Genomic DNA, 13,299 nt, shown 5'->3' on the forward strand with positions numbered 1-13,299 from the left:
ACCATGAATTATTAGCCTTCCCAAGCTTTTCTTCCATGCCTAAGAACCTTTATGGGCTTTTACCTGAGTAAAAATTAAAACCATGACTTCATAAGTCAAAACCAAAATAAAAAACCCACAAAAACCAAAACCAAATCCCCCTCCCCCACAACAAAACCCCTTTAAAATAAAAAAGCAACAAACATAAGAACAAGTCCACATGTTATGCTGGATATGTGGTAGACAAAGGCACAAGAAGCATTTGAACCTTAACATTATTGAAGGCTGCTGCACATTATTGGGTTATTATAATCAACATTCATTTGATGGAAAACAGGAGGTTCTGATAAAAACTCATGCTGGCTGCAGTGAGGTTAAACCTAAATCTAGGTCTGATTTAAATGGGGTGGAGGACAGGGTTGATGAGTAGAATGGAGCATGGGTATAAAAGGTATCTCTGGTACACAGTCATAAACAAGGCCTACACTCTGGATTGGTCAGGAAGTTTACAGGGGCTAACAAAGGGAAACTGGTATTTATAGAATGTTTCTACTACGTGTCAAACCTATCCCTAAAAATGACTTACCATACAAGTTAACATTTGCTATAGAATCCTCACAGTAACCTTAAGGTGGCATAATTATTATCCCTATTTTACTAATAATGAAACAACAGTTTATACAATGGAGTCCAAGCTCAAAGAGCACAGGATGTGAGGAAGACTGGATTTGAACCCAGGGCCATTTCACTCCAGTACCTGTACTTTTTCCCCCTTTACTACTCTACTTCCCATAAACCTAATTTATAGCTGCTGTTTGAGTTGACCTGGATTTTTTGTATGATCTTTTAAAATCTAAACCTGGACTCATGTCACACAAAAGATGGTACTCCAGGCTGCCTGTAGAACTTCCTTTCTGGGGAAATAAAAAGCTCACTCACTCACTTGGTGATATAACTAGCTAACGAGCTTGAACAGCTTTTGGGGTTAAGAGTATGGTGATTCACAGTGTGAATCAAAGTATCTTTGTACAATTATAAAACCGCCGAGGAATGTGTCTCAGCACAGAAATAAGAGGGTAACACTACTGTTAAAGTTTGACTGTGAACTGAATTATTATCAACACGTTTACAAAGCTCTTAATTAGGAGCTCTTAAACACATTTTAAAACACCTTTTGTGTTAAGTGTTCATTTTTTAAAGTACCAAAAAATATTTCAATACATTAACATTCTTAGAAGAAATGAACTACACTTTTGCACTTCCTGTGTAAGCCAGACTAAACTACTTTTATTGTCAGAATATGCTACATTCTCTTGGCTCCAGGCCTGGCACATAATTTTTCTCTCTGCCTGGAACACTTCCTCTCCAAACCATCTCCCACTCCCCAAATCCGAATTAGGTGACTCCCAAAGTTCCCAAACACAGTACCCTGTATTTCTTCTATCATGACATGGACTCTGTTATATGGCAACTGCTTATTTTTCTGTATTCTCCACTGGTCTTTAAGGTCTGCAGGGGGAAGGACTGTGCATCTTGGGGATACAGATAATATCCCCAGTTATCAGCATAGTGCCTGGCCCTCAGCAATGAATGAATAACGAATGAATGAATGAGAATGAATGCAGCAGTCCTAATATGGGAACAATCTGACTCACAGCAATGGTCCAAATAGCAATTTTCTGACTGCAAGTGTGGCACTAATGATTTCATGTGTGTTTCATAACCAGGGATCCTGATCAAGATAACCTAAGTTCATTAATAAATATTCAAAATTAGTAGGCTCAGAGTAACCAAAGATGTATTCTGTTTGTATACAATATTCCTCTTTGATGGGTGTAGTTGCACTAATCCATATTTTTGATATGGATTTGTTGTTCTGTAAGAAGAAATTCTCTCTACTGAAGTATGTTCTTAACAGATCCGATTCTGATTATGCATTAAATTGTTCCAACTGAACAATCTTAAAAAAACACTGTTTAGCGAATTGAACTTGTTCCAGATGTTTTAGAACCTTAACTGAAAATATACCAGAGTAACATGGTAATGCTTTTCAAGGACTAGTTTTTCTTAAATTTAGAAGAAATCATTCAGTAGTGTTTAATAAAAACCCCCCAACCCCCCAAAATAAACCACTGAGATATAATATTGAAATAATTCAATTTCTGTTGGAAAACAAGGTACACATGGTATAACTGCATTTCTGTTTATGGAAACATTCAGAAATATTATATCTTCCACAAAAGAGACTTATATCTTAGAGCTCTTTTTAAACCAAAAGCTTAAAACAAATTTTAATTTTATTCTTTGGCTATTAATTATACCTAATAAATGAGTCACTGATATCAATTCACAATAAATTTATTTTACATAAAAGAAAAAGCTTGCCAATAATGAAAAATTCAGTAGAAAACAGTTCTTCTGCTTTAAGTTGGAGCTCAAAAGTAGAAGCTGCTTATTAGTGAAACCTCAGTAGAAAGAGAATTTTGTAAGAAAACATTCTTGGCATGAAAGCACTAACATAAATTCTGTAATGAAACATTCACCATGCAATTTTATTGGCAGAAAGGCTGGTTTCTGATGGCTGGTATTTTCTTTTCAGTCTCCTAAGAACATTAACATGGAAGATACTTAAACCTGCTTTATTTAGAGTTAATTGTATATAAATACTGGTGTCATGATGGGTAATCTTTCCATAGTCCACCTATTTAATTGAGCAGTTCTAAGTAGGTAATTGGCACCCTGCCCTTCTGATTTCCCCTTTCCCCCATTAGCCAGTCTGAATCCATTCCAACGACACTGAACACAGTGATCACCTACAAAATAAAATATTTCCAGTTATTAACTATGTTACAAAATAAGCACATAGAAGAATAACCAGATTTATAACCTGTTTATTCATTACTAAAGTTCTTTAAACATTATCATCAACTTTGCTAAAAGATAAAGGATTTTATTAGAGGCAGTTTTAGAAATCTTCTAGTTACTTAGCAGTTAAAAGCTTTAAATATTTCTGTGATGTTCTATTTTGTTAAAGAATAGTCATTTTTTAAATAAAATGTTAATATAACCATCTTAAATATATGAAAGTATTTGCGATAAACTATTTCCAAATAAGTAATGAGGAATTTACAATTTATTATAATACTAGAAGGTATGTCAATCTATGATACAGGTTTTCTTATACCCATATCTTACTCACCTCATCTGCTAGAAGTGATAATTCACTACTGTTTGCAGCATCATAATCATACAGAACCCTGGCCTTCCTACTGCCACTGCACTCCTTAAGGTCAATGAGGTTGGTAGGAGAGGCGATTACTAGGCCACTTGTTGAAGTCAAGGCAGAAGAACCAATCACATTTGATGAAGCAGATGGTACGGGTGCCACAGAAGTTTGATTGTTGTTACAATAACTGGATGGAAAACTGTCGAAAAGAAAATGGCCAATTATCTATTTCCAAGTGACTAGAGCTTCTAAATACCACCACTTGGTGGCAGTGTTTACTTTCTACCAACTTCCACTTGGGCTAAAGATTTACAGCCATCAGTAGTATTTTAATGACAAAGGTTGCTATCTAACTTGTGCCTCTTGGGCCAGTTATACTATAAAAAATTCATGTGTTAAAAAAAAAAATTCAGGTGTTTTCCAAATATAAGTCCTTGAAAGTTCTTTTCAAAGCTGTCTTCACAATTATAAAGTTAAAAAATGTTTTCCCTGAAAAAATGAGTTTATCCTTAAAACACTTCTAAAAAACCTTTACTAGTATGTTTTATTAATCTTTTCCTGCCTTTAAGAGTTGTTAAATAAAATATCAACGAAAAACTACTTCTACATTAGATACTATCACAAGAGTGAAGTTTTCTCAAGTTAATTCTTTGAGAAATATTTGAATAGCTAGCCAAACTTTCTTTTTTATAAAACTGATCCAATCACATTTTTCTATTTATTCAAATGACAAATATTTATGGGGTATCCACATGTCCAGAGTCACTACCACAAGCTGAAGATACTAAGATGAAACAGTATCATTCCCTTATGGACATACAAACAGGTGAGGACACAGACATTCAAAAAATATGTTTTGACTAATAATTATCATAATGAAGCCTCAATGGGAGAATAGGGCAAATTTCACAAGTTCATTCTGTCTTGTATTTTTTAGGGGTAAAAATAAAAGTTTTATTAGAAATTAGTAAAATCTCTTTGATTGGTGTGCTTATAAATATTTTAAAGATAATTAAAATTTTCAACTTATTTTAAAGCTACTGTTTCTCCAATACTAAGTGGAAAACAGCACAAACTGGCTGGCCTATATTCATTCTCATCCAACCATTTCTAAGGCTGAAAATTTCCTATGAAAATTCATATTTAAATCTTAATAAATATAAAAGGCCTCATCTGGTAAGGTGAATGAAATTCATCCCTCCATAAAATACAATTTCCTTCTTCTCTATATGACCACTGGGCCATCTGGAAATCACAGTCAGCCAGCAGCATAAACAAGAGTAGTTAAATTCTAGCAGTTCTCCCCTAACCTTTATACTCAGCTGATGATTTGTTTCCTTCTGAACTGAGAAGAAAAAGAACAATCAGGAAACATCTATGCTTTTGTGATCATCTCTCCTCTTACTACAGATGAGCTGTCCACGCTTCTATGGCTAATTTCTTCACCTCTGCACAAAAAGCTCACCTCCTTTTTCCTCTCAAGGATATCACACTAGCAAGTCTTCCTTTTCTTTCCCATGCTATCATATTTCTCCATGTACTGTATCATTCTCATCAGCTTACAAATTTCTCCTATCTTAAAAAACAAAAATCTGCTAGACACACTTTCTCCTCTGGCTGCTGCTTCATTCTTCTGTTCCTCTTTACACTAGAACCTTTGAAAGACTTATCTAAACTCACCATCACAGTCCCTCTCCTTTTGTTCTTTTACATTATAGACAAGCTTTTGCCTCCACTGTTCCACTAAAACTACTCTCGTCAAGGTCAGCAATGACTTCAGTGTCCTAAATCCAATGGTCTATTAACATTCCTCATTTCACCTGACCTATCTAGTGATCAGAGTGGATTCTTTCCCTCCACTTTCCTCTATCTTCTTCACCTGACTTCCAGGCCACACTCTTGGTTTACATCTTACCTCACTGTTCATTCCGTACCACTGCTTCCTTAAGCTCTCTATGTTGGGAGTGCTTTAGGGCTCAACTCTTAGCCCTCTTCTTTTCTCTACCTATACTTACAGTCTTCCATCTGGTCTCAGATTTAAATATCCTTGATAAGCTGACCACTCTCTAATATCTACCTCTAATTTACCCCCCAAACTCCAGACCTGCATGTCCTACAACTGGGTATTCTCCACTTAGATGTCTGATAGACATTTCAAACTTCAAATGTCTAAAACTGGGCTTCTGGCATAAAACTGGGGTGATATACTATCCCAACCTGCCCCTCTTGCGGCATTCCCTATTTTAATTAACTACAGCTCCATTCTTTCAGTTGTTCAGGCCAAACACCTGCAGTAAATCTGGACTCCTTTAAGCCCCATATAAATGAAGTCTGTCAGCAAATCCTATTGGTTCTACCTTTAAAATATACCCAGGGTTTGACTACTTCTACCACAATCACCCTGATCCAAGCCACCATCATCTCCTGACTGGATTACTGACTAAATTATTGCAATCAGTTCTAAACAGGTCTGTTAGCCTCCACCCATGCCCCCTCACATTTACCTTTGACAGAGGAGCAAGAATGATCCTGTCAAAGGCTAATCGAATTGTATCACTCCTCAGGGCAAAACCCTCCAAAGACTCCTTATCTCTGAGTAAAGGCCAAAGCCCTCTGTGTCCCAGCTTCCTGTTTCCTCAATTCATCTCCAGCCAAGCCCTCCTTACTGCCGTCTGAACATCACAGCTATGTTCCTGCTGCAGGGCTTTTCTACTTACTGTACACTCCCCTGGAGCATTGTCTCTCAGTTGCCGGCCTACCTGCTTTGCTTCCTCTCATCTTTCAAGTCTGTCTTCCCTAACTAGTGTAAACCTCTACTCCTAACCAAGGTCTTCCCTGCTTATTTTTCTCCATAGCATTTATCACCTTCTAATATACTATGTAATTTACATATTGATTTTCTACTTCCCTCTGCCCCCAAATAAAATGTAGGTTCAACGAAGACATGGATTTGGTCTGTTTTGTTTACACTGTATCCTTCATGCCTGAAATAGTGCATTTTTAAAAATTAAAGCAAATATTTCTCTGGTGGATAACACGGTTCTAAGGACAAAAAATCCTAATTTCTAATTCAGGTTTTACTCTAAAGTTAGGAACACCTTTCCTAGCATCTTTTCCTCAGTGAACTCAGTTTCCCCAATATATACATTTCTGAAGATTAAAAAAAAAAAGCTCTTGTTCCCCACATATGTGTGGTTTTTAAAGTCTCTAATCATGGAATGTTACTTTCAAATTTACTAGTATAATTAGTCCTTGTTTACCAATGAGGTCTACCTATGTCAATTTTGGGGAATTAATGGTAAAAAGAAGAAACAAACAAAAAAACCCCAACCAAACAACAACAAAACCCTGAAAGACCATTTTCACCTTCTAAGAACTTTATTGATACATCTTAAAAACTACAGACTTTCTGCCACTGTAGCTTGATATATTAAAACCTTCTAATTATTTAAAAATGAAATACACTTACTAATCTTGTGACTAGTGCTTTTGTTTCCTCATCTGTAAAATGTGGGTCCTTTTAGGACCCTCACTGGTGTGAGGGCTATCACATTATATATGAGGTGTCTAGAGGAGTGCCTGGGAACAACTGGAGCCCTTCCTAAGGGACTGCTCTTATTCAGTTACTATTACTACTACCATCACTCTATTATAACCATTAACATTACAACCTGGTTCTACTCTTCAGAAATAGCTTCTGAATTAGTCTGGAATTGGATGATTTATCCAGTTCTGCATTTGAATATTTCTATATACTCTCTTAAAAAGCATAGCTTGTAACATTAAAGACCTAAAATTCCTCCCACTCTCTATCATTGGTCCTTACCAGTAATCTAATTCTTTGAGGGCTAGAACAATAGTACCCATTTCACTCTGTAATGTTTGAGCTTATCCAAAAGTGCAATAACTAGCATTTTGTTTGAATGGCAGAGTTCCAAGCATTTGTGTGGCTTTAAGCAGAATACAAGTATGAATGGTAACAACAGCAATCCCTTTACTGCACTCCCAGAGTATCAGGACAAAGTGAAAAGGAAGTACTAAGGCTTCCTGGGCTTAAAATAGTTGTAATAATGTGGGGATAAAGTGGCATTCTGCTTTCAGATAGGAATACCATTAACAAACCTTCAAATAGGGGCACCTCGGTGGCTCAGATGGTTAAGTGTCTGCCTTCGGCTCAGGTCATGATCGCGGGGTCCTGGGATTGAGCCCCGCATCGGGCTCCCTGCTCGGCAGGGAGCCTGCTTCTCCCCCTCCCTCTGCTTCTCCCCTTGCTCACGTTCTCTCTCTCTGTATCTCTGTGTCTCAAATGAATAAATAAAAAAATCTTAAAAAAAACAAAAAACAAAAACCAAACAAACCTTCAAATATACAGAAGTATAAATCTTCTATAAATCTTATTGGAATAACCAGTGGTATCAGGCTACAATTCATCTTTAAGATCTAAAATTCGTTTTGTGGATGTGCCTAATTTTGTTCTAGGTCTAGTTTTAAAGGATTAAATGCAGAAAAGAACACCAAAGTGATTTTTTAAAAAACTTATTCCTTGAAAATAACTTTTCTTAATATTTCTCCTTCAACTCTTACATATCACTCCCTTGGCTTTAATGGCTCTTCACTATATAAATCCCCAACTCCTTATCACTACTTACTTTACAAGGCATTGGTGACATGACCCTGTTTACTCTTGTAGCCGTATCTACAATTCCATTCTTAAACACTATGTATACTCCAACCAGAACAAACTACTGTCAGTTCCCTGAATTGCCACTCTCTCTTTTCTCTGGCCTTTTCATGTACGTGTTCTTCCTTTGCCTGGAATATTCATTCCTGCTCCTTTCTTCATCTAGATTATTCCCCCTACGATAATTTCATCTGTGAAACTTTGCCAGACCCACCTGAGTCACAGAGGTCCTTCACAGAAACCTGCACTTCGACCTTTCCACTTACTACCTGGCCTATCTGCCAATGGCCTTTAATTCTACCTAGACTTTAAATATCTAGGTATTTCTACCTAGACCTAGCAGAGACCATGTTTGTCCTATACATCATTTTATTTCTAGTGTCACCTTAGAATGTGAGCTCTATAAGGGTAAGCAATTTTGCCTGTTCTGTTTGCTGATATAATTCTAGAGTACAGAACAGTGCCTGGTATATGACAGGTATTCAATAAACATTTGATGAATGAATGACTGAGCTATGCACATTTTGTGCTATCAATACTTTAAAGTATATTAAAATATGATTTTTAATAATTACATTATGGGCTTGAGGTCTTATAGACTATTCTAAAACTTTTTTTTTTTAAAACAGTGAACAAGTAATGAGTAAGTATAAATTAGCTTATCTCTAAGGGCAAATAAGTGTCAATGTAATCCTTCTCAACTAACTGGAAGGTATTTTAAGAGAGAAATGAACTTCAAACACTTTTAAGTTTTCTTTATATAGCACTAAAAAAGTATTCACTTAAATTATGTTCTCATCCCTGTTAAGTTCTTGGGTGCTAGGAGAGCTCACAATGTTTTTGCTACCTCACGAGTCCGACACTTTCCTTAAAGAAAAAAAAAATCTGATTTTAAGCAAGCTAATAAAAGTCTTTAATCCTTCTAATCTTCATCTCTATTATTAGTTCACATGCAAAAATCTGAATTTCCTCTCTTATCAAGAGTTTCAGGTGTGAAAAAGAAATTACAACCTTCCCAGTTGTTTCTGGAGGTCTAACATGTACTGGTAACATTGTGCATAGTAAGTCATCTGGGCTTCCACAAAGTCATTCAGGCAACGGAGATGATGGGCCTGTAAAGGAAAGTTACAGTTACTTCTTAGCTCTATAATCTACTTAAAAGTGCTAAATTCCAAGGGGCAACAGACCACAACATGTACTCAGGGAGAATCACCAGTATCTAGCATTCTACTACAAGGCTTACCAAGGCTGACCTCGGTTAATAGTGTAAGAACAAACTATGTAGCCAACAAACACCAACAAATGGCTTTGATGATGGTGGGAGATCTAGGTGATGAGGTGTAAACAAAAATTTAAAATATTTCTTCATATATCTTGGCAAGGGCTATAATTTAAATTTCCTTGATAAATGACTGAAAAAGTTTTGAAGTTTAGTTTTCCCCCTCAAAGTCCCTTAGGACCATCAAAGTCTTCTGTTTCAAATGAATTTCCAGTGAATGAACACTCACATGTGTACTGCTGATTCCCTCTAGCAGAAGTCTTGTAATTTCTGCTTGACGATCAAATTCACTTTGAGTTATTCTCAATTCCTGTTCAGACTTAAATTGGAACATAGTTTTAGAATTTTATTAGAGGACTTAGCTCATTTTATGTACATTTGTTAAGATAGTTTAAAAATCCCCCAAGTAAACCCCAAATGAGAAGCTGCCAAGTCCCTGATTCTGCTTTGTGTTTAAACTGTTCCCTGTTTTCTACACCTTAGCTTTTCTACATTACCCAATTCCTTACCAGTACTTCACTCAGAAGAATCTATTAATGTCAAAGCTTAATGGCATACACATAAAAGCCTACAAACACTACTATGGGACAGTCAATATACTGTCATAACATTTTAAGAATATTGGTTTATATGTATAAAATAATATTTCAAAAAATTCTCCCGCGTGGCTCAGATGGTAAGCGTCTGCCTTCAGCTCAGGTCACGATCCCAGCATAACCCCACATTTGGGGGGGGGGGGTCCTGGCACAGCGGGGTGCCTGCTTCTCCCCGTGCTCATGCTCTCTCTCTGTTATCTCTCTGTCTCAAATAAATAAAATCCTTAAAAAAAATTGTTAAAAAAATTCTCAATTATTACTATAGCTACTTTACTTTGAAGTTAAAGATAGTCTTTAATCTCAAATGAACAAACTTCAGAGTGAAGCCATAGGATTTTAACCTCTTCTGTTTAGTTACCAAACATATCATTTGTTTCTAGGCACATAGTTCTTAGCTTCTTTCAAAGAACTTTACTGCATAAATGACTTTTTTTTTTTTCAGTTTTCTTTCCAAACTTTGCATTTTCAAACTTAAGCATCACTATTATATACAAGATATGCTAGGGTTTTTCTGCAAGTTATGGGGGACCTTTAATCAGTAGTGTGCTGGTAAACTGGCTGGGAGTGGGGTGAATGAGTTCTAATGTGCTGATTTTCATGGTACAAATACTCCAACCACAGCTCATTTCAAGCTACCAAGGTGAAGTCATTGACCTCAGAGCCGGAAAAAGGTGTATATAATAGCACACCACTACTACTAGCTTCAGCCCTCTGATACAGGTTCACTGCTGGGACAAAACAGTTCACTAAAAAATTAACAGGACCTAAAATAGTAAATACTGGCAAAAAACATCTTAAACCTTTAGCCAGAGGGTTGGTAGTAAGTGAGGAAGAGAAAAATAAAATCTCACAGCTCATGCAAAACAGTTAGCTTATCCCACACATGGAATCATCATTGGTGGAATTACCGCTAATAATGCTATCTTCTACTACCTCTCCAGAATGAACAGCCTCCCCATCCAAGTAATTAGAATATTTCCAAGACTGTAGTAAGTATAAAAATTAGGTCTAAACCTTTTCCTTGCACACCCCATCTCCCTTCTCCTTCACTTTTTGGTGGCAACAGTTAACCCAGTGAACCAGTCAAAAAGGAAGTAGCAGCAAAATACATCATCAGTTGCTTTAGTCATTCTCATCCCACTGGCAATAGAGGTGATTAGAAGTGACCACCAGATTGGATTTATGGAAATAAGTTTGAATTACTCAATAATTCAAGAGTTAAAATTAAATTTTACTTGACTGAAATCAGAATGCATGGTGCTTTGATAATAGGGCTGAAGTAAGCTTCATCCAGAAGCTAGCATTAAGTAGGAAATCAAGTCCCAGGAGAAGAAAAGAATCAATGATCCTCCTAAGTGTTAAGGAAAACCAGTTACTTCAGTATTACATTTGCATTATTTACTCTTCTGCTTGGTTGACTACAGAAAAGTTTGATTAGAAGTACCCATAGTAAATCAAAAATAAATAAACTTTAAAAGTAAACAAGACTAGTTCCACGTGGGTCTCTATGAAAGTACAATTTGATTTAATGGCCTTTAGGAGAAATGGCAGAAAAGCCTTCTATTTGGCAATATTTCTGTATAAGGTATAAGCAAGTGAACTAGGTAACAGATTAAGTAACTGGGAAGTTTGAGCATGAAGTGGAAAAAGTTATAAAATGATCTCAGAAAGTATAAGGGGTCAGTCTTCCGTGTTTGGGCAAAATATAAATTATGAAGAAAGGCACCATATTACAAAGCCTAGGAAGTCATTCTTTGCACAATTTAGACTTTGTGTTTAGAAAAGGTAAATGACAGAAGTAAATGAATCTCACTTCCTGAACAAGTTTCATTGTATGCCTGGGGTGGCTGTAGTCAAATCTCCCAAACCATCTCTACTTCTGACCCACGTAACGATCATAATTAATCTGAGAGGCAGAGGTAACTGAAATAGGTTTGGCATAGTCAATTTACTAGGAAGAGAATGATCCATATTAGAAAGATAGATAAAAAGGGTGAATTTAAAGGGTTTTTATTCTGTCCTCCAGAAGACCTCATTCCCTGACTTAATTTTACAGTTAAGACATTAAGTTCTAGGGAAGAGACTTTCTCCTGCCAGAGTATATGACAGCATAACTTGGGTTAGGGAAGCAAGAATTGTTTTAAGATGTAACTTGGAAAAAGGGCAAGAATTTGTTGATCTGTGATATCAGGTCTGGGTAACTGTAAGCTAGAAATTTTGGTCAGGCTTTTGAGGCATTTGCTGTGACAATCTTGTTCTGTCACCTATTTTTTCTATAGGCTTAAATCTTAAAATATTTGAGGAATATGAAGTTTTAAAATTATACATATTTTAAATTATAAAAATGGCAGAAGTGAGAAGTACAGAAGAAAAAAAATCTTCCCCAATCCACTTTGATATATTAAGTTTTACTTACACACCCTGCCCCCCACACACAATGTAAATATTTGTTTTATGAGTTTCTTTCCATCATATCACATATTTCCCTAACTTACAGAGACTGCAGAATCAGAAATTTTTTGGTGTATCTGTATGCTAACCAGAGTGGAAGAGACCCTGGTTTTATTGTTCAACCTATATTCTCTTCCACGTTACTCTATCCTCTTCAAGCTAGAGGTTCAGGAAAAAAATCAGAGGTGAAGGGAGACCTGAAACTAAGTTGATAAATGGATTCCACAAAGGGGGATGAAGAGTGGGCGTCAACAATTTCACACTGGATTTCCAATTCAAAGAATCAAAACCCTCATAACCTATACATGGAACAGACCTTATAGGCAGCAATCCTACAAAGTCAGAAAATAAAAAGTTAACGTTTGGAAAAAAAAAAAAAAGAAGAAAAAGTCAGGGGCCACAATTACCATCTGCCCTCAATCTTCAGCCTGTCCTCATCTGCAAGTCAAATTTTGGTAGGCCTGAACATGAGGAGTAAATAAAAAATGCTTCTGAAGACCTCAAATACTGAAACAAATCTAAAGTCATAATTTATTCCTTAAATTCTTGCCTGACTATTTTATTTCCCATCCTAGAAAAGATTAGGAATGGTAACATGGAAAGAGGGACTACTAGTAGCAGTCATATGGACAGCTTTTAAAAGTGACAGTCTGACACTGAGGGAGGAGACAACATACTTCAAAAACAAACAACGGATCTAATTGTTACACGGTACAATAATGTACATTCATACCCAACTGTAAGTAAAATTAAATATATGTTATCCTGTATTTAATGGAGCAGTAAAATACTATTTTACAGTATTTTCAACTAAAGTGACAGAAGACTTAGCTCTGGTTACTGGAGAGAACAAGCTTCAGCTATCTACAAAATTCATTTGTGTGACATATGATATACTCAGTTTTTACTGAATATACAAGACATGGTGTAAACGGTAGTTTATATAACTGTCATATAAGTAAACCAAGTATTTAAACTGCTTCTGGCAAGATTACTACTTAATGTAACATTGTATCAGAATGTGTGCAAAGCACATCTCTGTAACATTGTTGCACTGCCTTAGGGAGCTACTTCTAGCCAAACAATC

The 13,299-nt window shown here is 36.1% G+C and overlaps 1 protein-coding gene across 5 annotated transcripts in view; it reads right to left on the minus strand.

The window, feature by feature from the left end:
* Positions 1-2,321: 2,321 nt before the first annotated feature.
* The window catches only part of SH3GLB1 (SH3 domain containing GRB2 like, endophilin B1), a 35,279-nt gene continuing 24,301 nt past the window's right edge, over positions 2,322-13,299 (minus strand). For 4 of the 5 annotated variants that reach the window (XM_045897281.3, XM_045897283.3, XM_045897284.3 and 1 more), the window contains 4 exons: positions 9,395-9,484; positions 8,898-8,998; positions 3,179-3,404; positions 2,322-2,792 (listed from right to left, as the gene is read on the minus strand). In XM_045897281.3, the coding sequence (XP_045753237.1) occupies positions 2,685-2,792; positions 3,179-3,404; positions 8,898-8,998; positions 9,395-9,484 (525 nt within the window). In that variant the 3' untranslated portion in view covers positions 2,322-2,684. The remainder of the gene's footprint in view (positions 2,793-3,178; positions 3,405-8,897; positions 8,999-9,394; positions 9,485-13,299) is intronic. The other variant, XM_064588882.1, reaches the window with a different exon arrangement.

The sequence above is a fragment of the Mirounga angustirostris genome, unplaced genomic scaffold (assembly GCF_029215605.1).
Source record: "Mirounga angustirostris isolate CCGP_5_RB_7025 unplaced genomic scaffold, mMirAng1.0.hap1 SCAF_4, whole genome shotgun sequence".
Taxonomy (NCBI): Eukaryota; Metazoa; Chordata; class Mammalia; order Carnivora; family Phocidae; genus Mirounga; species Mirounga angustirostris.